General features: G+C 41.5%; 1 protein-coding gene across 1 annotated transcript in view; it reads left to right on the plus strand.

Moving 5' to 3' along the window:
- The window catches only part of shank3b (SH3 and multiple ankyrin repeat domains 3b), a 133,412-nt gene that overhangs the window by 42,422 nt on the left and 63,286 nt on the right, over positions 1 to 27,704 (plus strand). The window contains 11 exon segments of the mRNA XM_034296770.1: positions 263 to 414; positions 3,755 to 3,922; positions 9,743 to 9,859; positions 9,959 to 10,036; positions 11,959 to 12,025; positions 12,671 to 12,902; positions 21,556 to 21,724; positions 22,288 to 22,332; positions 22,334 to 22,394; positions 22,630 to 22,705; positions 25,330 to 25,412. Coding sequence (XP_034152661.1) covers positions 263 to 414; positions 3,755 to 3,922; positions 9,743 to 9,859; positions 9,959 to 10,036; positions 11,959 to 12,025; positions 12,671 to 12,902; positions 21,556 to 21,724; positions 22,288 to 22,332; positions 22,334 to 22,394; positions 22,630 to 22,705; positions 25,330 to 25,412 — 1,248 coding nt within the window.

The raw sequence follows: 27,704 nt of genomic DNA on the forward strand, positions 1-27,704 counted from the left end.
CACACACAATGACACATAAACAACTACATACAACCACACAAACCTACACACTAAAACAGGTACAACTACAAACAACCACACACAACTACCCACTAAACAACACACAACCAAACACTAAAGCACACACAACCCCACACAACTACACACTGTACCACACACAACTACACACAATAATCATTGATAACTAACCACATATTATGGCTAAAAATATTTCGGTGTAAATTTTTTGCGTGTGTGTGTCTGTTCGCGTGTGTGTGTTCAGAGTGTCCCTTAACTCTCGCTGTCCAGCTGGAGGGCAGTGCAGAGTTGATTAAAGTTCTGAGGAGTGGAGGAGCTCATCTGGACTTCAGGACCAGAGATGGAATCACAGCCCTGCACAGAGCAGTCCTCTGTAGGAACCATGCTGCTCTCACAGTAAGTGTACACACACACACACACACAAACATGCATACAGACACGCACGCACACACAAACACACTATAGTCAAATATTTTGCCCAAACCAGACAGGCCGACAGTCCAGCTCAATGAAAATGTCACGATTCCCGGGACTCAGGACAGAGGTAGGATCCAGAAGCAGATACAGACACCGGGGTAAAAGGACATGGATGATGATTATTGTAGTAGTTGGAGATGACAGTGGAGATACGTAAGAATTACATAGGCGGGTATGAATGTATTGTTGGAGGGTGGATAGTGGGTAGCAGAGGTACGAAGTCCGGGAGGCAAGAATGGTCGAATGGTCAGGCAGGGTTCAGTTAACCGAGTGGGGAGTCAATACAGGGGAAGGTCGATAACCGGAAGGCAGATAGGTGATCCAGGTAGTTGGAAGGGAGTGTGGCAATCAGCCCCCCAGGTGTGTAGACTGGTGCAGGTGCTCAGGATCAGTGGAGATTATGGGTGCCTTCGTGGAGTGCCGGGAACAAGGAGACTGGTACTCGGGGAGATGTAATGACAGACAAACAGTTCAGGAGGGCTGAGTCCTGACAGAAAATGTATTTGGGTGGGCTTGTAATAAGGTGATATTTTTTTAAATACAAAAATAACAAAAAATACAAAATGCCAATCTCTTCTACATTGCATTAGCTGCAAGAAGGACATGAAGTTAGAGGAGCAAGAATTCCCAGGAATATGCCTAACAGTGGTGTTCAAGAAGGGCATGTTGTTAGAGCAGCCAGAATTCCCAGGAATGTCCCTAACAGTGGTGTTCAAGGTGATGTTATTTCACTTCGAAATGTTCCCTTTACAAAGTTACTATGTTATTTTCCATATGATTTTTTTTCTGTAATATTGTGTTAGCGTTTGTTAACCATAGATTTTAGCTTTACTACTGCAATAATACAAAAATTATTGTTTTTTTAATTACTTAAGACTCCCTTTGTTTTTTATTTTAAACATGTATTATATCTAAAAGTATGAATGACTCATGAGCTCTTTAATGGAATAATAATAATGAATCATGAGCTCTTTAGTTGAATAATAATTAGTATATTTACATAAAATATAATAATAATATAGAAAGATATGACACACAGCAATGTGTGTGAGCGCTGGCCTACAGTGGCTACAGAATGTCACCACCCCCTTTCAAAATGTTTACATTTTGTTGCTTTACAGCCTGAAATGAAATCCCCAAAAATCTGTTGTATTTTTTTTACTTATTTACACACAGTTGCCCAAAATATCCAATTGAAAATAAAATAAAACAAAACTCAAAAAATGTATACACATTTTAACAGTAAAATACCTATTTGGATTAGTGAAAACCGACCTGAGTTAATACTTGGTGGAACTATCTTTTGCCTAAATTACAGCCACGTGTCTCTATGAACATGTCTCGACTAACTTTGCACACTTACACAGTGCAGTATTTGTCCATTCTTCCTTGCAGAATTGTTTGAGCTCAGTGAATATGTATGGTGACCGCTAATGGACTACACTCTTCAAGTAATTCCACAGATTCTCGATTAGGTCAGGGCTCTGACTGGGCCACTCGAGGACATTCACCTTGTGGTCCTTCAGCTACTGTATGGTTGCTTTGGTGTTCTGTGGGTCATTGTCATGTAGAAACATGAACCATCTTCTTAATAATAATCTTAACTAGGCTCCAACGGATAGAAAAAGCCTCTGAAATCTTTTTGCATCCCCTGACGTATACCTTTCCAACTCCTATTTATTTTGAAAGTAAGTTCTTTGCTTTGAATTGCACTACTAAGAAGTGGAGTCCTCTTTCACCAACTGCTTTTATTCTGAACAAATCAAATTCACTACAGTTGATCGCAGATGGAAGCCAATTAGCATGATTTTTTATCTCAAAGGTGATTGGTAATACTTCAACATATTTGCAATTCTAAGAATTATCACTTATCCAAATTGGATATTTTAATTTAGTTTTAGTTGTAATTAATTTTCAGAGGATTTTTTTAAATCGTATTTGCACTTGGATATTTTGGGTTACAGTATGTAAATATAGCTGGAAAACTTAAGCTACACGTTTCAATGTTTGGAGGGGTCTTATGCATGGTCTGTAGGTCCCTGGGCTAGGGTATCTGATGTACGTAAATCTTCCAGAGTGGTACATCGGGTATGCTCTGATTGGACATGACTTATGTGTAAAGTTCTACAGTAATACATTATTTGTACTTTCAGGGGTGTTATATGTATTTGATATACGTATATATATATGAAGCTCTGGTGAACTCCATGCCTAAGAGGGTCAAGGCAGTACTGGAAAATAATGGTGACCACACAAAATATTGACACTTTGGGCCCAATTTGGACATTTTCACTTAGGGGTGTATTCACTTTTGTTGCCAGCAGTTTAGACATTAATGGCTGTGTGTTGTGTTATTTTGAGGGGACTGCAAATTTACATTGTTATACAAGCTGTACACTCACTACTTTACATTGTAGCAAAGTGTCATTTCTTCAGTGTTTTGTGAGATACTGTACATTTAAAAAGTTTGTTTCAGGACAGATCACAAGGAGCATAGCACTAATTACAAACAGGCCATAGGCTGATGTGATTCAAATAAAGACATAATTATATAAAAAAAATCCCAATTATAATACCCTGTATATTTAACAGTTATTTACATTTAGTTTTAATTTCTTTTAATATCCTGGTTTCCACCTTTGTGGTCTCACTGTGTTCAACACCAGGGTAAATTGCGGTCTCACTGTGTTCAACACCAGGGTAAATTGGGATCTCACTGTGTTCAACACCAGTGTAAATTGCAGTTTCGCTGTGTTCAACACCCGTGTAAATTGGGATCTCACTGTGTTCAACACCAGTATAAATTGGGATCTCACGGTGTTCAACACTAGTGTAAATTGCAGTCTCACTGTGTTCAACACTAGTGTAAATTGGGATCTCACGGTGTTCAACACCAGGGTAAATTGCGGTCTCACTGTGTTCAAAACCAGGTTAAATTGTGGTCTCACTGTGTTCAAAACCAGGTTAAATTGCGGTCTCACTTTGAGACCTTATCTGGCTTTTTTTTTGGCCCGGGCTCATTTAATTTCAGTTACATTGGACCCGGCCTGGGCTTAGGCTTCATCTGAGTGACTCGGGTTGGACCGGGTTTGAATTTTCATGCCCAATGACAACTCTAACTCATACTCTCACACACACAAACATCCATGTATGCATAACCACCAATGTTTTTTAAGCTTAATCTGTGTGTTTGTTTGTGTGTGGACATGTATATGTGTGTGTCTGTGGTGTATTAATGTGTGTGATGTATGTGTTGCAGACTGTGTTGGATCTAGGTGCATCTCCTGACTATAAGGACAGTCGAGGATTGACTCCTCTGTACCACAGTGCCATCGTGGGTGGAGATCCCTACTGCTGTGAACTACTGCTACATGAACATGCTGTCATAGGCAGCACCGATGAGAACGGCTGGCAGGAGATACACCAGGTAACACACACACACTAACGCACGTAGACACACATTAACAAAGATCGGTTGGCAGGAGATACATCAGGTAACACACACTAACACACACACACACACACACATGCTAACACACACTAACGCACCTAGACACACTAACAAAGAACAGCTGGCAGGAGACACACCAGGTAACACACAAACACAAGCACTTACTCAGAACAGTAGGCAGAAGAAACACCAGAGAACAAATCTTGACATACACACACAATTACACAGAACAGCTGGCTAATGATATACCAGGTATCACCAGGTGACACCTTTTCAGTGACACACCAGGTATCACCAGGTAACACATACACTACCCACACACACTAACATAGAATAACTGGCAGGAGATAAACCGACTAACACACACACACACACACACACACACTAACTAACTTTCTCATTAAAACAGCAAATACAATTAATATCACATCAGAATATTTGTGTTTGTCACTTCATTAGTGGAGTACAAATTTTTTTTCTTGAGATTTTTGAATGAATTCGTAACTATTATAGAGGGCACATCTCTATTGGAATGACAGGCATTGTTGCTGTAGAAGGCACATGACTATTGGAATAACAGGCATTGTTGCTTTAAATCTAGCAAAAGAAGGATACCTTTTCAGTAAATAGACTCAGCAAAAACTCTTAATATCAGAGTGTTCTGGCATGATTACTTGATTTCCATGTATTCCTCTTGCATTTGGGTTAAGTATAGAGTTTTTGCAAAAAGTTTGCCTGCTGCAATTAAATGGTAATTCAAGGCATCAACATTGCATTTTGATCTAAAACTATCTTCTGTAGCAATGGCGTGGTTGGCACTGTTGTTTGGGGATTTTACTGTCTTCCAGAGTTTGGCAGAATTTCCATTACAGTGAGTTAGCATATTTACATTAAATAGTTAACCATAAACTCTAAACCAATATTGTTTCTCTAATAAGTGTCATACATACATACATTTCCCATACATTTCCCATACATACATACATTTCCCATTTTCTTAAATGTCACCATCCGAAGTTGGAATATTTTCTCGTAGTTGTAGTATTTGTGGAGATATAATAACACACGCAGGCACGGAGCCAAGGTGACTTCCGTTTACTTCCAACCTCCCTTCCAATACAGCCCAAACTCCCAAGGCCCAATGGCCCCTCCCATTACCCAATTTACTGTAGTACTGATACCATCATGACCGTACCGAATAAACCACTACAGTAGCCTTTGTCGTGGATCAGATATTTCAGAATTAAACCAGAGGTTGGATCTGTTCTTCACTTTTTACATGTAAGGCTTATCTGCTATGGATATTAGACACTAAATAATTACTCCTGTGCCAGTTCAGCCCCCTGATTGGAAGAAAGGCAGTAAGGTAATTTTGGTAAAAATCTTGTAAAAAAGCTTATAAACTACAATTTCTAAAATGTATTTTAGTGAGAAAACATGGTTTGGCTCACAGAATTCTAAAATATCTGTAACACACAATGAGCAATGGTCACTATTAACAAATGGAAAAACACAATCTGCCTAATATTTATCAGAATTTAATGTTTAGCTGTGTTAGGTTTAACTCAACGCACAGCTCCTTTATACTATCTGCGTCCTGTTATTCAGGTAAAAATCTCTGAGGATAATCACTTCAGTGGACATAAATGTAGCTACATGTTCTATTTTGTATTTTACCATAGCTTTATTGGCAAATGGTGGGAAATACACACCAATAATTGTAATATTAAATTGTTGCCTAATATAATACACAGCAATTCAAAGTGTTTAGGAACAGATAATTATGGCAATGCCTCCATCTGTACCCAAGCTATCTGCTCTAAATACATTGTAAAATCAAGTGCAATGTCTTCATCATTTGTACTGTTTATTGTTCACTTTTTGAGAACTCCTTGCAAATGGGGCACTTTAAATTTGCTTCATCCAGAGATGATGTTTCATAAAGGTAAATAACAGCAGATATCAATTGTGTGTTCATAAATCACTTGAATGAATTGGAAATGAAATGAAATAATAATGGCTACTGGCAGCCATATTGTATTATCGTATTATAACCCGATTATGCACCGTACAAGGAATAAAAAAATTGTGTAAGTGATAAATGAGTGAAGGGGTCTGAATACTGTTCTGGACCCACTTTATATTGTTAGCACGACCTGTTGCTGACTGGTGTTACTAGGGCTCAACTTCCTGTCTCATTAATTGAGATTCCAGGAAGTGGTGAATTTAATGGATTGGAAAAGCAAGTGTGAAATGTGGCATAAACATCCATTCGCATCCTCTTCTGTGTAGCTTTATCTGTGTGTTTGACATCTATACAGATCTAGTTTCTATTCACATATTTCTGAAACATGGCATTATTTAGATGTAGATGAATACTTCAAAACTGGTAGCATGGATGCTAAGATATTGTACATAGCCAATGTTAAGCTAGGTAGCTACTTAATACTACAGTAGCAATTCATTTGTATAGCAACTAATTTGATACAATTCATACGCCAGTATATGCTTTAAGCTTTTATTTTGTACTGTTATTTAGTAAATATGTAGTATTTACAAGTATATCCTTATTATTTGTACTGGATAGCTGAATAGTAGGAACATTCAGTAAGGCCAGTACAGTGAAAAGATATATTCTGAGTGGGAGCCATCATCCGCCAATCCAAACAACTGCAGACAGATACAACCAACAGAATACAATTCACACATCTCTGATCAAGTGCAGCCATTAAGATGGACAGTGACATCACAGAAGCTGAAACTGAACTGCAAGTTATAATGGAAATGAGCTCTGTCTCATCTCACATCCAAATCCTCAAAGTCATCCTTATCATCAGCTGCAACAAGGGTCAGCATAGCAGCAACAAAAGCATGTGCTAAAGCTGAAGCAGCACAAACAAGGGCCACTTATGCTCAAAAAGAGAGAGAAAGCCTGCCTTGCAGCAGCATTAGAGGTGCTAGAACAGGAAAAAGAAGCTGAAGCAGCTCTGGCAGAAGCATCTGTAATGGAGGCGGCAGCTGCCGACCTCGAATCTGTTGGGGCTGAAAATAAGAAACTTCCAACTTCCTCAACAGAGTCAAAAACAGCGTACTTCAGAGTAGGTGAGACGTCATTCCAGCATAATGTAATGAGCCGAGTAGAGTCCAGCGACACCTCAATCAAACACACCATCCTGTACACTTTTGAGCAGAGCAATGAAAGCTAACATGACAGACAGAGCTAATACTCAGGCTCTTCTCTGTAATAACTGTGCTACATCCGACCTCACTAGATATTTAGCCCGAAATCAGTTGGTGTCTACTGGATTAACACAATGTTATGATCAGCCAGAGAACAATGTAGCTTGGAAGTGATCATTTCTAAATGTAATAGAAGGCTTAGATCTAAATGCAGGAGAGGAGTTCGACCTGCTCATTAAATGGCTCAGGAAAGAGACAGCTGAACAGTCTGTCAACATTAGACAAATGTTGGAGGAATCCTATGGTTCACCAGAGGCAATCGAGACTGCCCTGTTCACAAAAATAGAAAGTTTACTTAAGATACATGGTAAAAATCACCAAAGGCTTTGTGAACTGGGAGAGTTACTGCTTGAGCTTTGAAGCAGCGTAGCAAGATAAATATTTACCAGGTTTACAATACCTGGACACCGCCAGAGGAGCTAATCCCATAGTGGAGAAGCTTTCCTATAATATCCAGGAAAAATGGATGGCACAAGGATCAAGATATAAAGAGGAACATCGTGTTGCCTATCAACCCTTTACATTATTTTCAAGCTTCGTAAGGAGAGAAGCCAAGGCAAGAAATGTCCCCACTTTCCATCTATCCTCACTCTCTGCATTCCCTAGTTGAGAGAAGTTCAGCAGAAGCCATGATAGTGTGAGGACACCTGTCTCTGTCCACAAAACTGATGTGTGAGCCCCCAGAACTCCTTTCTATACAGACAGCATAAGAAAAACTCAAGAACCAGACAAGCAGTACCCTACCCAAATGAAGCCTCACCCCAGGTATTTAGAATTATGCAGCTGGAAGACCGTAAGCAATTGCTGAAAGAAAATGTTCTTTGCTTCTGGTGCAAAGCCAGGAATTGTGAAAAATCTGTCAAATGCTCAGAGTGCAACAGCGACAGGCATCTTACAGCTCTACACCCAGGACCAGCACCATGGGGTAAGAATATATCCCCTCCTGGCTCAGAGCACGGCGGGGAGAAAGAGTCATCACATCCAGCTGTGACATCCAAGTGCACAGGAGTATGCGCCAAGGGCTTTAGTGTCAATCTTGTCAAAAATATGCCTGGTCAACGTCTATCATAATGGCAGCTCGATGAAGAAAGGAAAATGTATGCTATATTGGACAACCAACGCAACAAGTCGTTAGCAAGGTCAGAGTTTCTTAACCACGTCACCATACATGTTGACAACATGTGCTGGGACTGCTGAAACAACTGGCAGAAGAGCTATTGGCTGTACAGCAGAGTTGGCTAATGGAAAGATCAACCTCCCACTTCCTACTCTAATAGAGTGCAACCAAGTCCCAAACAACAGAGCAGAAATTCCAACTCCCGAATCTGCCTTTCATCACCACCATTTGAAGACAATAGCTGATGAGATACCACCCTTGGAACCAAATGCAGAAATTATTCTGTTGTTGGGAAGGAACATCCTGAGGGTGCATAAAGTAAGAAAACAGTTCAACGGCCCCCATAATGCCCCTTATGCCCAAAGGTTAGATTTAGGATGGATCATTATAGCTGACGTATGTCTTGGCAGTGCCCACAAGCCAAAAGAGGTGAGCGTCATGAAGACCTACATCTTAGATAATGGACGGGCAAGCATTCTTAGCCCATGTGAGAACTAGCATGCAGAGCAAGAACCAACACTTCAAGGATTTATTCAAAGGATTCAAGGATTCAAAGGGTTTATTTGTCATTTGCAATAACAAGTTATGGCAATGAAATGCCTGGTTTTCCTTCTCCCAACCCTACACACACTACACACCCACTACACACCCTCACACACTACACACCCACTACACACCCTCACACACTACACACACACACTACACCCACACTACACACCCTCACACACTATACACACACTACACAAACACTACACACCCTCATACACTGTACACACTACACACACACTACACATACCCTCACCCACTACTCACACACTACACACACACACACTACACACCCTCATACACTGTACACACAACACACACACTAAACACCCTCACACACTGTACACACTACACACACACTAGACACTGCACACACTAAACACACTACACACCCACACAATTCACACACTACACCCCCTCACACACTACACACACTACAAAGCATAGTTCCCTGCTTCACCCTTGAGTGTCTCCTTTTATGTTGCCTGAATCAAGCCTGATCTGCCCCTCACAGATGCCTCCAGAAGCTTCTGCCCTACTTGCGTGTCCCTCGTGTACAGTCCAGTGACCGTCTGCATTTCAATTCTCTCCTGGGGGTCGTCCTCCATGGTCCTAAAGTTCCCTGCTTTGCGGGAGAGAGACACAAATAGGAGCCTTGAGCCACAATAGTTACATCTACTTGATTAGCAGTTACACTGTGAATGTCCTTTATGGAACCAATTGCAGAGCCATGGATCAAATTAGACTCAGCCATTACCTTTACAATGCTCGCTTTTTTCAGTTAGTCTCTTCTGGGCTGTGATTGGTGTCTTGACCTTTGAGTGCTGACTAGTGCCTTATGTTCCGTATTTGTTGTCATGGTTATATGTATGTGCTGTTTTGTTACTCTCCAGGCATGTCGCCATGGGAACGTACAGCACCTGGAGCACCTACTGTTCTATGGAGCTGATATGAGCGCCCAGAATGCTTCAGGAAACACTGCCCTGCATCTGTGTGCTTTATACAACCAGGTCAGAAATCACAGCACCTGGTTGCTTTATACTAGCAGATAACCAGCAGGTAACAGGTAATCTTGGTAACCAGGATTGCTGTGATATCTCTTTCCTTAGGAGGGCTGTGCCAGAGTTCTGCTCTTCAGAGGAGCAAATAAAGACATTAAGAACTACAACAACCAGACAGCTTTTCAGGTAATGATCTACAACACAGAATACACCTGCGGTATATTAAATGATACACAGATAGAGATAGTATTATGAACTCCAGAAGTATTCAGGCAGTTAATTTTTTTATTTTGGCTTTCAGCACTTTGTATTTGAATTTGTATTTATGTGGGACTATCAGCTTTAATGTAATGGGTCATTATACCGTACAGGGACCTTAAGGTGATTTGTATCATGTTTGACAGTATTCTAGGTTCGTGAGATTTGTTTCACGCACAATTGTCCAGAAGGGGCATGAGAATGAGATTTACTTGTTAAACGATGCAATGTAGCATGTCCATAAAAATATATATAATTATTATTTCCTTTCTTGTGCCTGATAAAACTGTTGCAGTTTAAATGCTATTAGTATATACATTCTTCAATCCATAGTTAGAAAATTGATCTTCCATTGTCTCTCAAATCCATTATACAGAAGCATACTCCAGTTCAAAATGTTAGGTTCAATATCATCATGTAAGATCACTTCTAAAAAGTGACAGTGTGAGTGCCAAGCATGCATACAAATGGGTTAGGGTTAGGGTTAAAAAAAATCTTTATATGATCTCTTATCTTTCAGTAAAATACAGATAATGCACCTCACGTTCCAGATACAGAAAACGCACATCACGTTCCAGATACAGAATAACGCACATCACGTTCCAGATACAGAAAAAAAAAACTCACGTTCCAGATTCAGAATGACGCACCTCACGTTCGATGAGACAGAAACAGTAATCTGTGCTGTGTAGTGGCAAACAAATACAATATATACACAATTAATGACTGAGTGAAAACAGGTGAACACAATATGTACACAATTAATGACTGAGTGAAAACAGGTGAACACAATATGTACACAATTAATGACTGAGTGAAAACAGGTGCGTCCTCGGGGTGTGCTGCTGCCATCACTCTCCAGCCGGTGGTTAGTACACTGGCGAGGTGGAGTGCCATATAGAAAGAGGAACTGCAGCGCCACGGCGAGCAGATGTCACACAAAAATTATTCCTTCAAATTAAATCATGACAAAATATTGTGTTGACTCGTGTCATTGTGTTGACACGAGTCCACCTTGCGTGTTGACTCATGTCCGTACTTTTTGGATGCCAGCAAAAAAGTACGGACAGGGGCATGTTTTCCAATGTGTTGCATCTCTTCTTCTTTAAACAACACTCTGTATTTGGGACCTGAGGAGACTAATTGTTTTAGTTTTGAAAGTGAAATGTTTTTCCATTCTTGCTTGATATAGGATTTCAGCTGATCAACAGTTCAGGGTCTCCTTTGTTATATTTTTCATTTCATAATGCACCAAATGTTTTCAATGGGTGACAGGTCTGGACAGCAGGCAGGCCAGTTTAGTGCCTGGACTTTAACTACAGAGCCATGCTGGTTGTAATATGTGCAGAATGTGGTTTGACATTGTCTTGCTGACATTTTCTATTGAATATAGTGTTTAAATGATTTGTACAACATTAAGGGTTGTGTCTGCTGATAGGAACATCACTGAAAGATGTAAAATGTTTCTATCAAACAAGGACAACTATACACAAAACATCTTGTGGTGCAAAAGTTGTATCATAGAGGTTTCCCGTTCCCGTTCTCCTTCTGGCAAACTTTGTATGAGACCCACACTGACCTATATAGCCGTCAAACATGAAACAAATGTCCTAAGGGTTTCCCATTGTGGAATGTGCCTTTAAAGTCAGTGTCAGTGTGTAAATAAAATATCAAACAGAACAAAATGTACTGTTTGTAATTCAATAAAATTACAGAATTAGTCAGGGGTTAAAATTATTTTGCAAAATGCTACATATATTATCTAGGCGTAGTTTGTTTAATTGTTTTTTGTGATAATGCTTCACAGTGGATCCAAAAGTTTGTGTGTTGGTGTGTTTGTGTGTGTATAGGTGGCCATCATTGCTGGGAATTTTGACCTGGCAGAGATCATTAAGATCCATAAGGCCTCAGACGTTGGTGAGTCCATCCACTGTCTGTAATGGATGTGTCAGTGTGTCTGCGTCCGTGTGTCTGCATCCATGTGTCTGTGTGTTTGTGTCCATGTGTCTGCATGTCTGTGTCCGTGGGTCTGTGTCCGCGTGTCTGTGTCCGCGTGTCTGTGTCCGCGTGTCTGTGTCCGCGTGTCTGTGTCCGCGGGTCTGTGTGTCCGCGGGTCTGTGTGTCCGCGGGTCTGTGTGTCCGTGTGTCCGTGTGTCCATTTTTCCGTGTGTCCATTTGTCCGTGTGTCCATTTGTCCGTGTGTCCATTTGTCCGTGTGTCCATTTGTCTGTGTGTCCGTGTGTCCGTTTGTCTGTGTGTCTGTGTTATTATCCCTTTGTGTGTGTCCCTGTGTGTGTGTGTCCCTGTGTTTATCTATAAATGTGTGTTTGATCATGTGTATCCTGATGGATTTTTGTGAGTGTGTGTCTGTGGGTGGATGTGTGGTTGTATTTATGTAACCTGTTGTCTGTGTATGCGTGTGAGTCTATTTCTGAGTTTGTGTTTTTTTAAGTGTAACCTGCTGTCTCCTTCTGTGTGTGTTTGTGTGTGTGTGTCCCTGTGTGTGTGTGTGTGTCGGTTTCTGTGTGTGTGTTTGTTTAACTTTCTGATTGTGTTTCTTAGTGCCTTTCAGAGAAAGCCCATCCTACTCCTCAAAGCGCAGACGTCTGGGCGGAGCCAGTCATGTTAGTGGGAGTGGCTTGTCATCTCCTCGTTCTCTGATTCGCTCAGCCAGTGACAATGCTCTGGAAAGTCCCGCCTCCTCTTCTCCTGGCCCCTCCCTCCACAGCCTGGAGAACACTCCCAGTCGGCAGGCAGATACACATAGCCTTCGCAGAGAGACGCGACGCCTGAGGTAAACACCTATACATACATACAGTATCTCACGAAATGTGAGGGGTGAGTATACCCCTCACATTTTTGTAAATATTTGATTATATCTTTTCATGTGACAACACTGAAGAAATGACACTTTGCTACAATGAAAAGTAGTGAGTGTACAGCTTGTATAACAGTGTACATTTGCTGGCCCCTCAACGTAACTCAACACACAGACATTAATGTCTAAACTGCTGGCAACAAAAGTGACTACACCAAATTGTGAAAATGTCCAAATTGGGTGAAAATGTCCAAATTGGGCACAAAGTGTCAATATTTTGTGTGGGCACCATCTTTTTCCAGCACTGCCTTAACCCTCTTGGGCATGGAGTTCACCAGAGCTTCACAGGTTGCCACTGGAGTCACCTTCCACTCCTCCATGATGACTTCACTGAGCTGGTGGATGTTAGAGACCTTGCGCTCCTCCACCTTGCGTTTGAGGATGCCCCACAGATGCTGAATAGGGTTTAGGGCTGGAGACATGCTTGGCCAGTCCATCACCTTTACCCTCAGCCTCTTTAGCAAGGCAGTGGTTGTCTTGGAGGTGTGTTTGGGGTGGTTATCATGTTGGAATACTGCCCTGTGGCCCAGTCTCCAAAGGGAGGGGATCATGCTCTGCTTCAGTATGTCACAGTACATGTTGGCATTCATGGTTCCCTCAATGAGCTGGCAGCACTCATGCAGACCCAGACCATGACACTCCCACCACCATGCTTGACTGTAGGCAAGACACACTTGTCTTTGTTCTCCTCACCTTGTTGCCGCCACACACGCTTGACACAATCTGAACCATCAGACCACAGGACGTGGTTCCAGTAATCCATGTCCTTAGCCTGCTTTTCTTCAGCGAACTGTTTGTGGGCTTTCTTTTGCATCATCTATAGAAGAGGCTTCCTTCTGGGATGACAGCCATGCAGACCAATTTGATGCAGTGTGAGGCGTATGGTCTGAGCCCTGACAGACTGATCTCCCACCCCTTCAACCTCTGCAGCAATGCTGGCAGCACTCATGTCTATTTCCCAAAGACAACCTCTGGATATGACGCTGAGCATGTGCACTCAACTTCTTTGGTTGATCATGGCGAGGCCTGTTTTGAGTGGAACCTGTCCTGTTAACCCGCTGGTCTTGGCCATCGTGCTACAGTTCAGATTCAGGGTCTTGGCAATCTTCTTATAGCCTAGGCCATCTTTATGTAGAGCAACAATTATTTTTTTCAGATCCTCAGAGAGTTCTTTGCCATGAGGTGCCATGTTAAACTTCCAGTAACCAGTATGAGGGAATGTGAGAGCGATGACACCAAATTTAACACACCTAAGACCTTGTAACACTAACGAGTCACATGACACCGGTGAGGGAAAATTGCTTATTGGGCCCAATTTGGACATTTTCACTTAGGGGTGTAGTCACTTTTGTTGCCAGAAGTTTAGACATTAATGGCTGTGTGTTGAGTTATGTTGAGGGGACAGCAAATGTACACTGTTATACAAGCTTTACACTCACCACTTTACATTGTAGCAAAGTGTCATTTCTTCAGTGGTGTCACATGTAATGAAATATTTACAAAAATGTGAGAGGGTGTACTCACTTTTTGAGATACTGTAATATATAGATACATACACATACACACAGTTGTGCTCAAAAGTTTGCATACCCTTGGAGATTTGGTAATATATGTACCATTTGTAAAAAAAAAACATGAGTGAGCAGGCAAAACATTTATTTCTTATGTGGGAGTCACTTTCAACTGTAACATAATGGCAGACAATCATATAAAACCCTAACCCAAAAAAGAAAAATAATTACTGACCCCTGTTCAAAAGTCTGCATACCCTTAGTTCTTAATTATGTATATTGCCCCCTTTAGCATCAATGACAGTGTGCAGTATTTTGTAATAGTTGTCTGTGAGGCTCAGAATTCTTGCAGGTGGTATACAGTGGGGAGAACAAGTATTTGATACACTGCTGATTTTGCAGATTTTCCCACTTACAAAGCATGTAGAAGTCTATAATTTTTATCATAGGTACAAAAATCCAGAAAATCACATTGTATGATTTTTAAGTAATTAATTTGCCTTTTATTGCATGACATAAGTATTTGATCACCAACCAACCAGTAAGAATTCCGTCTCACAGACCTGTTAGTTTTTCTTTAAGAAGCCCTCCTGTTCTCCACTCATTACCTGTATTAACTGCACCTGTTTGAACTCGTTACCTGTATAAAAGACACCTGTCCACACATTCAACCAAACAGACTCCAATCTCTCCACAATGGCCAAGACCAGAGAGCAGTGTAAGGACATCAGGGATAAAAGTGTTGACCTGCACAAGGCTGGGATGGGCTACAGGACAATAGGCAAGCAGCTTGGTGAGAAGGCAACTGTTGGTGCAATTAAAAATGGAAATGGAAGAAGTTCAAGATGACGGTCAATCTCCCTCTGGGGCTCCATGCAAGATCTCACATCGTGGGGCATCAAAGATCATGAGGTGAGGGATCAGCCCAGAACTACACGGCAGAACCTGGTCAACGACCTGAAGAGAGCTGGGACCACAGTCTCAAAGAAAACCATTAGTAACACACTACGCCGCCATGGATTAAAATCCTGCAGCGCACGCAAGGTCCCCCTGCTCAAGCCAGCGCATGTCCAGGCCCGTCTGAAGTTTGCCAATGATCATCTGGATGATCCAGAGGAGGAATAGGAGAAGGTCATGTGGTCTGTTGAGACAAAAAATAGAACTGTTTGGTCTAAACTCCACTCGCCGTGTTTGGAGGAAGAAGGATGAGTACAACCCCAAGAACACCATCCCAACCGTGAAGCATGGAGGTGGAAACATAATTCTTTGGCGATGCTTTTCTGCAAAGAGGACAGGATGACTGCACCGTATTGAGGATGGATGGGGCCATGTATCACCAGATCTTGGCCAACCACCTCCTTCCCTCAGTAAGAGCATTGAAGATGGGTCGTGGCTGGGTCTTTCAGCATGACAACGACCCAAAACACAAGGCTGGGATGGGCTACAGGACAATAGGCAAGCAGCTTGGTGAGAAGGCAACAACTGTTGGCGCAATTATTTGAAAATTTTGAAGAGGTTTCAGAAACAAAGGTTTCTGTACCAAATATTAAGTTCTGCTTTTCTGATGTCTCAAATACTTATGTCATGCAATAAAATGCAAATTAATTACTTTAAAACTATACAATGTGATTTTATGGATTTTTGTTTTAGATTCCGTCACTCACAGTTGAAGAGTACCTATGATAAAAATGACAGACTTCTACATGCTTTGTAAGTGGGAAAACCTGCAAAATCGGCAGGTTATCAAATATTTGTTCTCCCCACTGTAACAATAGTGACTAGAAGCAATTTCAAATAATGTAGAAATGGGAATATGGACAGTTTGAATTTAAATCTTAAATATACATATAAGCATTGTAGTGCCTATAAATGGATACATTAAAATGTGTTAATGTACTGGAATGTACATAGAAAATGACCAGAGCATATGAAGTGTACATGTGATCAATAGATCAGTATTGCTGGTTGAGGAGGCTTATGGTCTAGGGGTAAGAACTGTCTGTGAGTCTGGAAGTGCATGTCCTGATGCTCCAGTAACATCTACCAGACGGCAGGAGTGTGAACTGACCATAGCCTGGGTGACTGTAGTCTTTTATGATGTTCCAGTAATGTCTACCAGATGGCAGCAGTGTGAACAGACCATAGCCGGGGTGGCTGTAGTCTTTTATGATGTCACATGCTTTCCTAAGGCAACGTGTATGGTAGATGCCTTGAACGGAAGGGAAATGACGCGCTTTGCAGACTTCACCACCTTCTGGATGGCCTAGAGATCAACAGCGGAGCAGCTGCCATTCCAGTAATGCAGTAATGCAGCCTGAGAGGATGTATATGCTTAAAACACATTTTAAAAAGATTGGGACAGGGGGGTGTTTACCACTTTGTTGCATCACCTCTTTTACCAATACTCTGTAAGTGTTGGGGAACTGAGGAGACCAGTTGTAGTTTTCAAAGTGAGATGTATTCCCATTCTTGCTTGATATAGGATTTCAGCTGCTCAACTGTTCAGGGTCTACTTTGTCATGTTTATTGTTTCAAAATGTGCCAAATGTTTTCAATGGGTGATAGGTCTGGACTGCAGACAGGCCAGTTTAGCACCCAGACACTTTAACTACTGAGCCATGCTGTTATAATACTTGCAGAATGTGGTTTGGCATTGTCTTGCTGAAATAAGCAAGGCCTTCCCTGAAAATATGTCATCTGGATGGCAGCATATAGTGCTCCAAAACTTGTATATATTGTTCAGCATTAATGGTGCCTGCACAGATGTGCAAGTCACCCAAGCCATGTGTACTAATGCACCCCCATACCATCACAGAGGCTGGCTTTTGAACAGTGCACCACAGAACAGTTTTCCATTTCGGCTCAGTCCATCTTAAATGAACTTGGGCCCAGAGAAGGTGGCGGGGGCTCTGGATCTTGTTTATATATGGTTTCTTCTTTGCATGGTAGGGTTTTAACTTGCATTTGTGACAGAATTCAGGAAATGGGTCCTATCGCAAAATTTTGGTTTGGCTTTTTATTGTATTTTATAAACGTCCAGACTCAGAGCTTTGTAATGGTATATCCTACAATACTGATAAAGTTATGGGAAATATATGCTGCTCTAAAAAAGCCTTGAAAGATTCACACTTGCCAGAGAGCTGGTCTTTGTTTACTCCCATTCAACGTAGTTCACACCCTCTTAGGCCTTAACCCACCCCGCTATTTAAGTATTCAAATGAGGGCACTCTGGCCTTGTACTAAACTGGTCTGGTTGATCTCAAATAAACACATATGATATCCAACCAAATAAAATGTAATTGTTTTCATATGCACTTGATACATCAGGTAGAAACAGTATAGTGAAAGGTAAAGTGACTTAGCAGTAATAATAAATAGTAGCAGCAATGTAAGTGCAGATAGTTTGAACCGTTTAGCAGTCTTATTGTACTGAGGGCCTGGGTTGTCAACATCAAGCATCAGAATCAAAATCAGAAAGAATGAGTTTCACAACTAACAAGGAATTTGTTCTGGTCCGTTAGTGCAAATTATTTTACAAAATGAATAAAAAATAAGAATAGTGGCCTGAGCATTAATATATTACAAAAAAATATACTAAAAATATGTAAGGCGCAAGATTTGAGGGTTGGGGAGGTGTTAGAGTCAGTTTGGCATAATCACTCACACCTGGGTAAATGACCGGTCAATCAGGTAGCTTATCAAACTGACTTGCTCACTTGTGAGGACAATGCAAATATAATAACTAGGCATAATCACACACACCTGGGTGAATGACCGGTCAATAAGGTAGCTTATTATCAAGCTAAATGACTTGCTCACTTTTGTGAAGAAAAGCTAGTTGCACAACAAACAAGCTAGAAACCAAGAAAATGTTAGCTAGCTGGTAAGTTAATGTTGTTACGTAGCTAGTTAACTTTAACAGTTATGTCTTTAGCTACAGTAAAGCTAGATAAATAGCAATGCAAAGAATTTTTGACAACTTTCTGAAAAATAATTATGTAGCCAGTCAGCAAACTTTAGACTCCCCCGTATAAATGTAGGAATGTTTCGTGACAGATGGGAAATCCCTTGATTACATACAAAGTTCTTTGCCATTTGCGTTTGGTCTGTTGACTTTACTGTGTTTTCGCTACTCAAAGTGTTCAATATTCAGGCAATCAAATGCCAGAATTTTGTCCATTTCCTTCTAATATGCTGCCTGCACAGGACATTCCACTGATTCCATCACACTTTCAACTTCATCTGTGACAACACTGTACATCTTAGTTCCTTCACCATCACACGGTCAACTTCATCTGTGACAACAACACTGTACATCTCAGTTCCTTCACCATCACACGGTCAACTTAATCTGTGACAGCAAGATTGTACATCTCAGTTCCTTCACCATCACACGGTCAACTTAATCTGTGACAACAAGATTGTACATCTCAGTTCCTTCACCATCACACGGTCAACTTAATCTGTGACAACAACACTGTACATCTCAGTTCTTTCACCATCATTTTCATCAGATGAATCTGCAATGTTTCATTCTCTGACAACATTGTGAACAGTATCCAAGTGTGGTATTTCCTCATTGTTGTCTGATTCATCTTTCGAGTCAGACAGGGTCATGGCATCATTGTCCTCCAGAAAGTATTCTCTCACACATGGTTCCCACTCAGATTTGCTGTCAACACTAAATTCGGTTTGAGTTTTACATTTTATTCGTATTTTCACTTTGCATACTAGTTTATTACGTCACATTTGACGGTTCACAATCTTCAAGAAGGCATTTCTGCAAAACAGAAATGCCTTCTTGAAGATAAACGTCTCTCCTGAAAAGTAGTGAGATGCGACATAAGACCAGTTTCCTGAATTCTGTCACATTTGTGGATGCAGTGACATGTTCACAGACAATTATTTTTGGAAGTGTTCCTGAGCCCATGCAGTGAAGTCCACTACAGAATTGTGTCTGTTTTTAATGCAGTGCTGCCTGAGGGCCCGAAGATCACGACCATGCAATACTTTTTGGCCTAGTCCCTTACATACAGAGATTTCGCCGAATTCTCAGAATATTTTAATGATTATGTACTGTAGATGATGAGATCCCTAAAATCTGCAATTTGCAATTTTACATTGAAAAAGGTTTTGAACCCCTCCCCGTCTTAACTTCTGACACTCCCATCCTCTCTGGAATGATATTTTAATACCCAATACCGTTACTAACCTATTTCCAATTTACCTCATTAGTTGTGTGATATTCCAGCTGGTTTAGTTTTTTTGCATTACACAACTTTTCCAGTCTTTTGTTGCCTTGGTGTGAGTAATGATAATCAGAGGAATGGAGTCCTGGTGTGAGTAATGGTAATCAAAGGAATGGAGTCCAGGTGTGAGTAATGGTAATCAAAGGAATGGAGTCCAGGTGTGAGTAATGGTAATCAAAGGAATGGAGTCCAGGTGTGAGTAATGGTAATCAAAGGAATGGAGTCCTGGTGTGAGTAATGGTAATCAAAGGAATGGAGTCCAGGTGTGAGTAATGGTAATCAAAGGAATGGAGTCCAGGTGTGAGTAATGGTAATCAAAGGAATGGAGTCCAGGTGTGAGTTATGGGAATGGAAAGGGGCCAAACAGAGATGGAACTATGTTGGTGGCAGCTAATAGACCAGTGATGCCAAGCGTTTTTATTTTATGCCTTTTATTTTTAGTTTGGCAATTATTGGGCATTGCATTTTCATTGAAATGCAGAGGTCAACATAGGTTATCTTCATAGCAGTGAAAATTGTGTCCAGACACTTGCTATCATCCTTTGTTATGCTTTGCCAAACCTTTACGGATGCCATTTTGATCATCAAACAAAACACTGCAACTGCTTTTAAGACAAGATTATGCCAGCAATCATTTGAAGACAACAGCTAATGTGATCATAAAAAAGTAAGAATAAGGCACACAAACCTCATATGTCATATTACTTTTTGTGGATGATGAGGGAAAGTTTGTGGCACAACTTTTGGCAGATTCAGAACATTATCACGATCAAGTGACAACATCTTCACCAAGCAGAACATTAACTCCTCCACTCCTGGCTAGTTAGAGGAAGTAACAGCTTGTTGCTTCACAAGGGAATAACACATTTGTGCCCAGGAAACTTTTCTGTAGTCTGACAGACAAACTGGAAAGTTTGCTGTCTAATTAGTGATGGCAGTTTACATATATGAATGAAATAGGAAGAAACACGAGAACACATCAATACTGCAACGCTTTCCATTACCAGACTAAGAAAGCAATCATTTGAGCTCCACAGCTGATTTGCGAGCCTATCAAGTTATCAAAACAGGGTTGCTATTGTAATCTAATCAATATTACCAACATTTCAAAGAATGAAACATGGACAACCCCAAACATATCTGCAGTTTGTTATTCACCTCGACATTATTAACTGTTTCAAAGAGCAAGGATGTTTCCAACTCTGTATCATCAAACAACACAGAAACAGACTCTTCTAATGTGAAATGTCATGTCCGCTTTGATGCTAGCATTTTAAGTAAAGAAATTAATAAAACAGCATACCCCCTTTCTGGTTTCTAATTAATGACCACATCCATGTGAATACAGTAACAGTTTTTCAGGTAGATTGTGATATTTACACAAATATTATGGTTAATGAAACACAGCCATTCATGGCCACTGCAGAAATCTAAAGGAAGGCTGTCTGCTGTAACTCCAGTAATTTAAAGGAAGGCAATCAACGGCCACTACAGTAATTTAAAGGAAGGCAATCCGAGGCCACTACAGTAATTTAAAGGAAGGCAATCCGAGGCCACTACAGTAATTTAAAGGAAGGCAATCAACGGCCACTACAGTAATTTAAAGGAAGGCAATCAACGGCCACTACAGTAATTTAAAGGAAGGCAATCCGAGGCCACTACAGTAATTGAAGGAAGGCCGTTGATGGCCACTATGGGTTCTGAACTAATATCTGATTACAATGGGTGTCTGTGCGTATGTATATGTGTGTCTGTGTTTTTGTGTGTGTATTAATGTGCGTGTCTGATTGTGTCTGTGTGTATGTGTAGCCCCAGTGGCAGGCTACAGAGGGACCCCAGCCCGCCCCCTTCTCCCCCAAGCCCTGTGCAGCGTGGGAAACGTAGACTGTACAGTGCTGTGCCAGGGAGAACCTTCATTGCTACGCGCTCACACACACCGCAGGGTCCAGGAGAGATCAGCCTGCACCGTGGAGAAAGGGTCAAAGGTCAGATATCTCCTGCACTCTGGTTGGAGGAACCAGCAGATAGGAACCATCAGACAGGGATAGAAGACCCACAGAAAAGGTTAGAAGAACATGCAGACATGTTTATAGAAACCAGCAGACAGGGTTAGAAGATCCAGCAGATAGGAATCCACTGACATGGTTAGAGGAACCAGCAGACAGGGTTAGAGGAACCAGCAGATAGGGTTAGAGGAACCAGCAGACAGGGACTAACAGGTGGGGTTAGAGGAACCAGCAGACAGGGACTAACAGAAGGGGGTTAGAGGAACCAGCAGACATGGTTGGAGGAATCAGCAGACAAGGACTAACAGGTGGGGTTAGAGTAATCAGTAGACAGTTTTACATGAACCAACAGAAAATAACCAGCAGTGAGTGTTAGGGGAACCAGCAGACAGGAACTACCTGGCAGGGTTAGATGAACCCTTTTACAGGAAGCAGCAGAGAGGGGTTGGAGGAACCAACAGACAGGATCCAATATTAATATGACGTATGTTTTGTTTGTTATTTTGTATCATATCTATATTGTTGCAGTGCTTAGTATCGAGAAGGAGGGTTCTGGGAGGGTTCAGTTAAAGGAAGGACCGGGTTGGTTTCCTGCTGACTGTGTTGAAGAAGTCCAGATGAGACAGTATGACCCACGCCTAGGTAACCCACACACCTACACACTGTAATGATTGTCCTGCTTGGCCTATACTAGATCCTTAAAACCCCATGCTTCCTTCAAGCAGTTCCAGAGGTAGACCCTAACTCTAACCTCTACTCTGTCTTCTGGGGCTGAGTTCCAGAGGTAGAGGACATGACTTTTGACTATGTGTGATTGTGTATATATATATTTTTTATTTGTGTATGTGTGTGTGTCTTTGTTGGCGGGTCCATTCAGAAACAAGAGAGGATCGCACCAAAAGGCTTTTCAGACACTATACCGTGGGTTCCTATGACAACTACTCTTCCTACAGGTAACTCACGTACACCCATGTACGCATAAGCATTTTCACACTCTACCTGGTTGCCTGATTTCAGAGACTGACCCTCTTAGATGTCCTGTTGTGGAAATTGTAATGAAAAAAGCAGGGAGACTGAAGATTATTATTTACAATTAAGGCTTTATTGAAGACTGCAAACCTGGAGCAGTTAACAACATGCTCAGCAGAGTCAGGTCAAGAGTTTTCCATCCAAGGATCAGCTCAGTAAGAAGAGCAGAAACAGACACAATGGCCTTACTCAATTACTTGATTATATTTAAAATGTCCATTTAACATAATAATAAGCAATATGGTTTCATTGTAATTTGGAATAGCTCAATTTCCACCACAGTCCCCTGTGTGAATCAAATCCACATTGCAACCAGCAGGTACTCCAGATAGAGGCTGTATTTTCCTTTAGCTGAAATGTAGGTATGCCAGAAATACACTGAACAAAATTATAAACGCAATTGGCATGCTGACTGCAGGAGTGTCCACCAGAGCTGTTGCCCGTTAACTGAATGTTCATTTCTCTGCCATAAGCCGTCTCCAAAGGCGTTTCAGAGAATTTGGCAGTACATCCTACCAGCCTCACAATCGCAGACCACGGGTAACCACACCAGCCCAGGACCTCCACATCCAGCATCTTCACCTCCAAGATCGTCTGAGACCTGCCACCCGGACAGCTGCTGCAACAATCGGTTTGCAGAACCAAAGAATTTCAGCACAAACTGTCAGAAACCGTCTCAGGGAAGCTAATTTGAATGTTCGTCGTCCTCATTGGGGTCTCGACCTAACTGCAGTTTGTCGTCGTAACTGACTTGAGTGGGCAAATAATCACATTCAATGGCGTCTGGCACTATGGAGAGGTGTTCTCTTCACGGATGAATCCCAGTTTTCAATGTACAGGGCAGATGGCAGATGGCAGACAGCGTATATAGCGTTCTGTGGGTCAGCAGTTTGCTGATGTCAACGTTGTGGATTGAGTGGCCAATGGTGGTGGTTGTGTTATGGTATGGGCAGGCGTGTGCTATGGACAACGAAGACAGGTGCATTTTATTGATGGCATTTTGAATGCACCGAGACACCGTGACGAGATACTGAGGCCCTTTGTTGTGCCATTCATCCACGACCATCACCTCATGTTGCAGCATGATAATGCACAGCCCCATGTTGCAAGGATCTGTACCCAATTCCTGGAAGCTGAAAACATCCCAGTTCTTGCATGGCCAGCATACTCACCAGACATGTCACCCATTGAGCATGTTTGGGATGCTCTGGATCGGCGTATACGATAGCGTGTTCCAGGTTCTGCCAATATCCAGCAACTTCTCACAGCCATTGAAGAGGAGTAGACCAACATTCCACAGGCCACAATCAATCAACCTGATCAACTCTATGTGAAGGAGACGTGTTGCACTGCGTGAGGCAAATGGTGGTCACACCAGATACTGACTGGTTTTTGGACCCCCCCGGACACCCCCAATACAGTGAAACTGCACTTTTTAGAGAGGCCTTTTATTGTGGCCAGCCTAAGACACACCTGTGCAATAATCATGCTGTCTAATCTGCATCTTGATATGCCATACCTGTGAGGTGGATGGATTATCTCGGCAAAGGAGAAGTGCTCACTAATACAGATTTAGACAGATTTGTGAACAATATTTGAGAGAAACAGGCCTTTGTGTACATAGAGAAAGTCTTAGATCTTTGAGTTCAGCTCTTGATAAATGGAGGCAAAAACAAAAGTGTTGCTTTTATAATTTTGTTCAGTGTATATTGTATTTTGGTTTAGGCAATCTGCAGGTATTCCAGATAGAGGCTATATTTTCCTTTTAGGTGACATGCAGGTATCCTACATTCATGGTTTAATATGTTTTGGCTAGAATAACTTCAAACAGAATGATTGTTTATGTAAGTATTTTGTCTGCGAGATCTGAATATTGGGTAATTGCACATGGTGACTGGAGATGTGGGATGTAGGCTTGACATAAGTGTTTTGACAGAATTTTCAGCATTGTCCATTGTGTACAGAAAACATCTGGGTGAACCAATGCTAAGCAATACAGTGACTTGGTGTTGCAGTCGAAAGCAAAACTGTGCTGGGTTACACTGGCTATAAGCAGGTTGAGGAAGTAGGCCATATAAATGATATGTTGTGCTGACAAAAGATAACAATAAAAACTGATATATTCTGAATTACTTAAAATATCTATTTGAGATCCAAATATGAATTTCCTTTTAAATGTACAGCAGACAACAATCTGATTAGTGCAAAAGGGTTAGGGTTAGGGTCCTAGTTAACACATCTTTGTTAACTAGGACCGGCTAAGTAAAACCTCTTTAGCATGTTTGTTTCACACCATCTGTTGCTATATTTTCTGACCAGGATGTACATCACATTTTCTTTCTGAAACCAAAATTCCAAATTTGCTCCAATTCAGGTTTTACAGATCTTGCTAAATCTTTTGTCTTGAAAACCTGCTGTCAGGACACCCAAGTGTTGTAGTTCTCCCCTTGTGTATCTACACTTATATTTTTGCAATTTTTGTAATTTAGCAGGCACTCTTATCCAGAACTACTTACAGTTATCTCTGACTCCTACCCTGTGATCTTAGTGATTATGTTATCGAAGAGAAGAGTGCCGTGCTGCAGAAGAGAGACAGCGAAGGATTCGGCTTTGTTCTCCGAGGAGCTAAAGGTAATGATGAGGTAATGATGAAAGGGCTGTTCAACCTTGTTTCCCAAAAAGTTGGGACACTGTGTAAAATGCAAATAAAAACACAATGCAATGATGTGCAAATCATTAATCCCTACATTTTATTGAAAAAACATGTACAATGTACAAAGACAACATAACAGATGTGGAAATTGAGAAATGTTATTGTTTTTGGAAAAATACATGCCCAATTTAAATTCCATGCCATCAACAAGTTTCAAAAGGTTTCAAAAAGTTTGGACATGGGTATGTTTACCATTGTGTTGTGTCACCTCTTCTTTAAACAATGCTCTACAAGCGTTTGGGAACTGAGGAGACCAATTGCCATTGTTTTGATAGTGAAATGTATTCCAATTCTTGATTGATATATGGCTGCAGCTGCTCAACAGTTCGTGGTCTCCTTTGTTGTATTTTTTATTTCATAATGCACTAAATTATTTCAATGGATGAAAGGTCTGGACTGCAGGCAGGCCAGTTTAGCACACAGACTCTTTTTCTATGGAGCCATGCTGTTGTAATATGTGCAGAATGTTGTTTGGCATTGTCTTTCTGAAAAAAGCACAGCCTTCCCTGAAAAAGACATTATCTGCATGGCAGCATATGTTGTTTCAAAACCTGTATATATTGTTTCCAGATAAATGGGGCCTTCACAGATGTGCAAGTCACCCATGCCATGTGAACTAATGGACCCCCCATACCATCACGGATCCTGGCTTTTGAACTGTGCACTGATAGAGAAGCCACATGGTCCCTCTCGTCTTTAACCCAGAGGACATGGCGTCCCAAAAATAATTTCAGATTTTGATTTGTCAGTCCAAAGGACAGTTTTCCACTTAGACTTAGTCGATCTTAAATTAACTTGGGCCCCATGGGCCCTGTGGGCCCAGTGAAGAAGGCGGCTTTTCTGGATCTTTTTAATACATGGTTTCTTCTTTGCATGGTACAGTTTTAATTTGCATTAGTGGACAAAAGTTGGACAATTGTTTCTGAGCCCATCCAATGATATCTACTACTGAATCGTGTCTGTTTTTAATGCAGTGCTGCCTGAGGGCCTGAAGATCACGGCCATCAAATATTGGTTTTCGGCCGTGTCCCTTGCATACAGAGATTTCTCTGGATTCTCTGAATCTTTTAATGATATGCAATTGCAGTTTTACATTGAGAAACATTCTTAAAGTGTTGCCATATTTGCCTACACAGTCTTTCACCGAGTGGTGAACCCCTCTCCATCTTTACTTCTGAAAGATTATCTCTTAACCTAGTTAGTTGTGAGATGTTCCTCCAGGTTTATTTTTTAGCCTTAAACAACATTTCAAAGTCTTTGCCGCTGTCCCAACTTTTTTGAAACGTGTTTCTGGCACCAAATTCAAAGTGGGCATATATTTTTCAAGAAACAACCTCTGTTTCAACATTTGAAATTATGTCTTTGTACCATTTTCTATTGAATATAGTGTTCAAATGTTTTGCGTATCATTGTATTCAGTTTTTCTTTACATTTAACACAGCGTCTCAACTTTTTGGAAATGGGGTTGTGTCTAGGTGATGATGAGGAAATGATGAAGGGGATGTATCTAGGTATTGATGACATAATGATGAAGGGAATGTATCTAGGTAACAATGAGGTAATGGTGAAGGGAATGTATCTAGGTAACAATGAGGTAATGGTGAAGGGGATGTATCTAGGTATTAATGAGGTAATATTTAGGGGGAGGTAACCAGGTAATGAACAGGGGGATCATCATCATCATCATCTTCCGCTTATCCGGGGCCGAGTCGCGGGGGCAGCAGTCTAAGCAGAGATGCCCAGACATCCCTAGACACTTCCTCCAGCTTTTCCGGGGGGACACCGAGGTGTTCCTAGTCCAGCCGGGAGACATAGTCCCTCCAGCATGTCCTAGGTCTTCCCCGGGGTCTCCTCCCGGTGGGACGGGACCGGAACACCTTCCCAGGAAGGCGTTCCAGAGGCATCCGAAACAGATGCCCAAGCCACCTCAGCTGAACCCTCTCGATGTGGAGGAGCAACGGCTCTACTCTGAGCTCCTCCCGGGTGACCGAGCTTCTCACCCTACCTCTAAGGGATCGCCCAGCCACCCTGCGGAGAAAGCTCATTTCGGCCACCTGTATCCAGGATCTTGTCCTTTCGGTCATGACCCAAAGCTCATGACCATAGGTGAGAGTAGGAACGTAGATTGACCGGTAAATTGAGAGCTTCGCCTTGCGGCTCAGCTCTTTCTTCACCACGACAGACTGATACATTGACCGCATTACTGCAGA

The sequence above is a fragment of the Esox lucius genome, chromosome 14, assembly GCF_011004845.1.
Source record: "Esox lucius isolate fEsoLuc1 chromosome 14, fEsoLuc1.pri, whole genome shotgun sequence".
NCBI classification, from domain to species: Eukaryota; Metazoa; Chordata; class Actinopteri; order Esociformes; family Esocidae; genus Esox; species Esox lucius.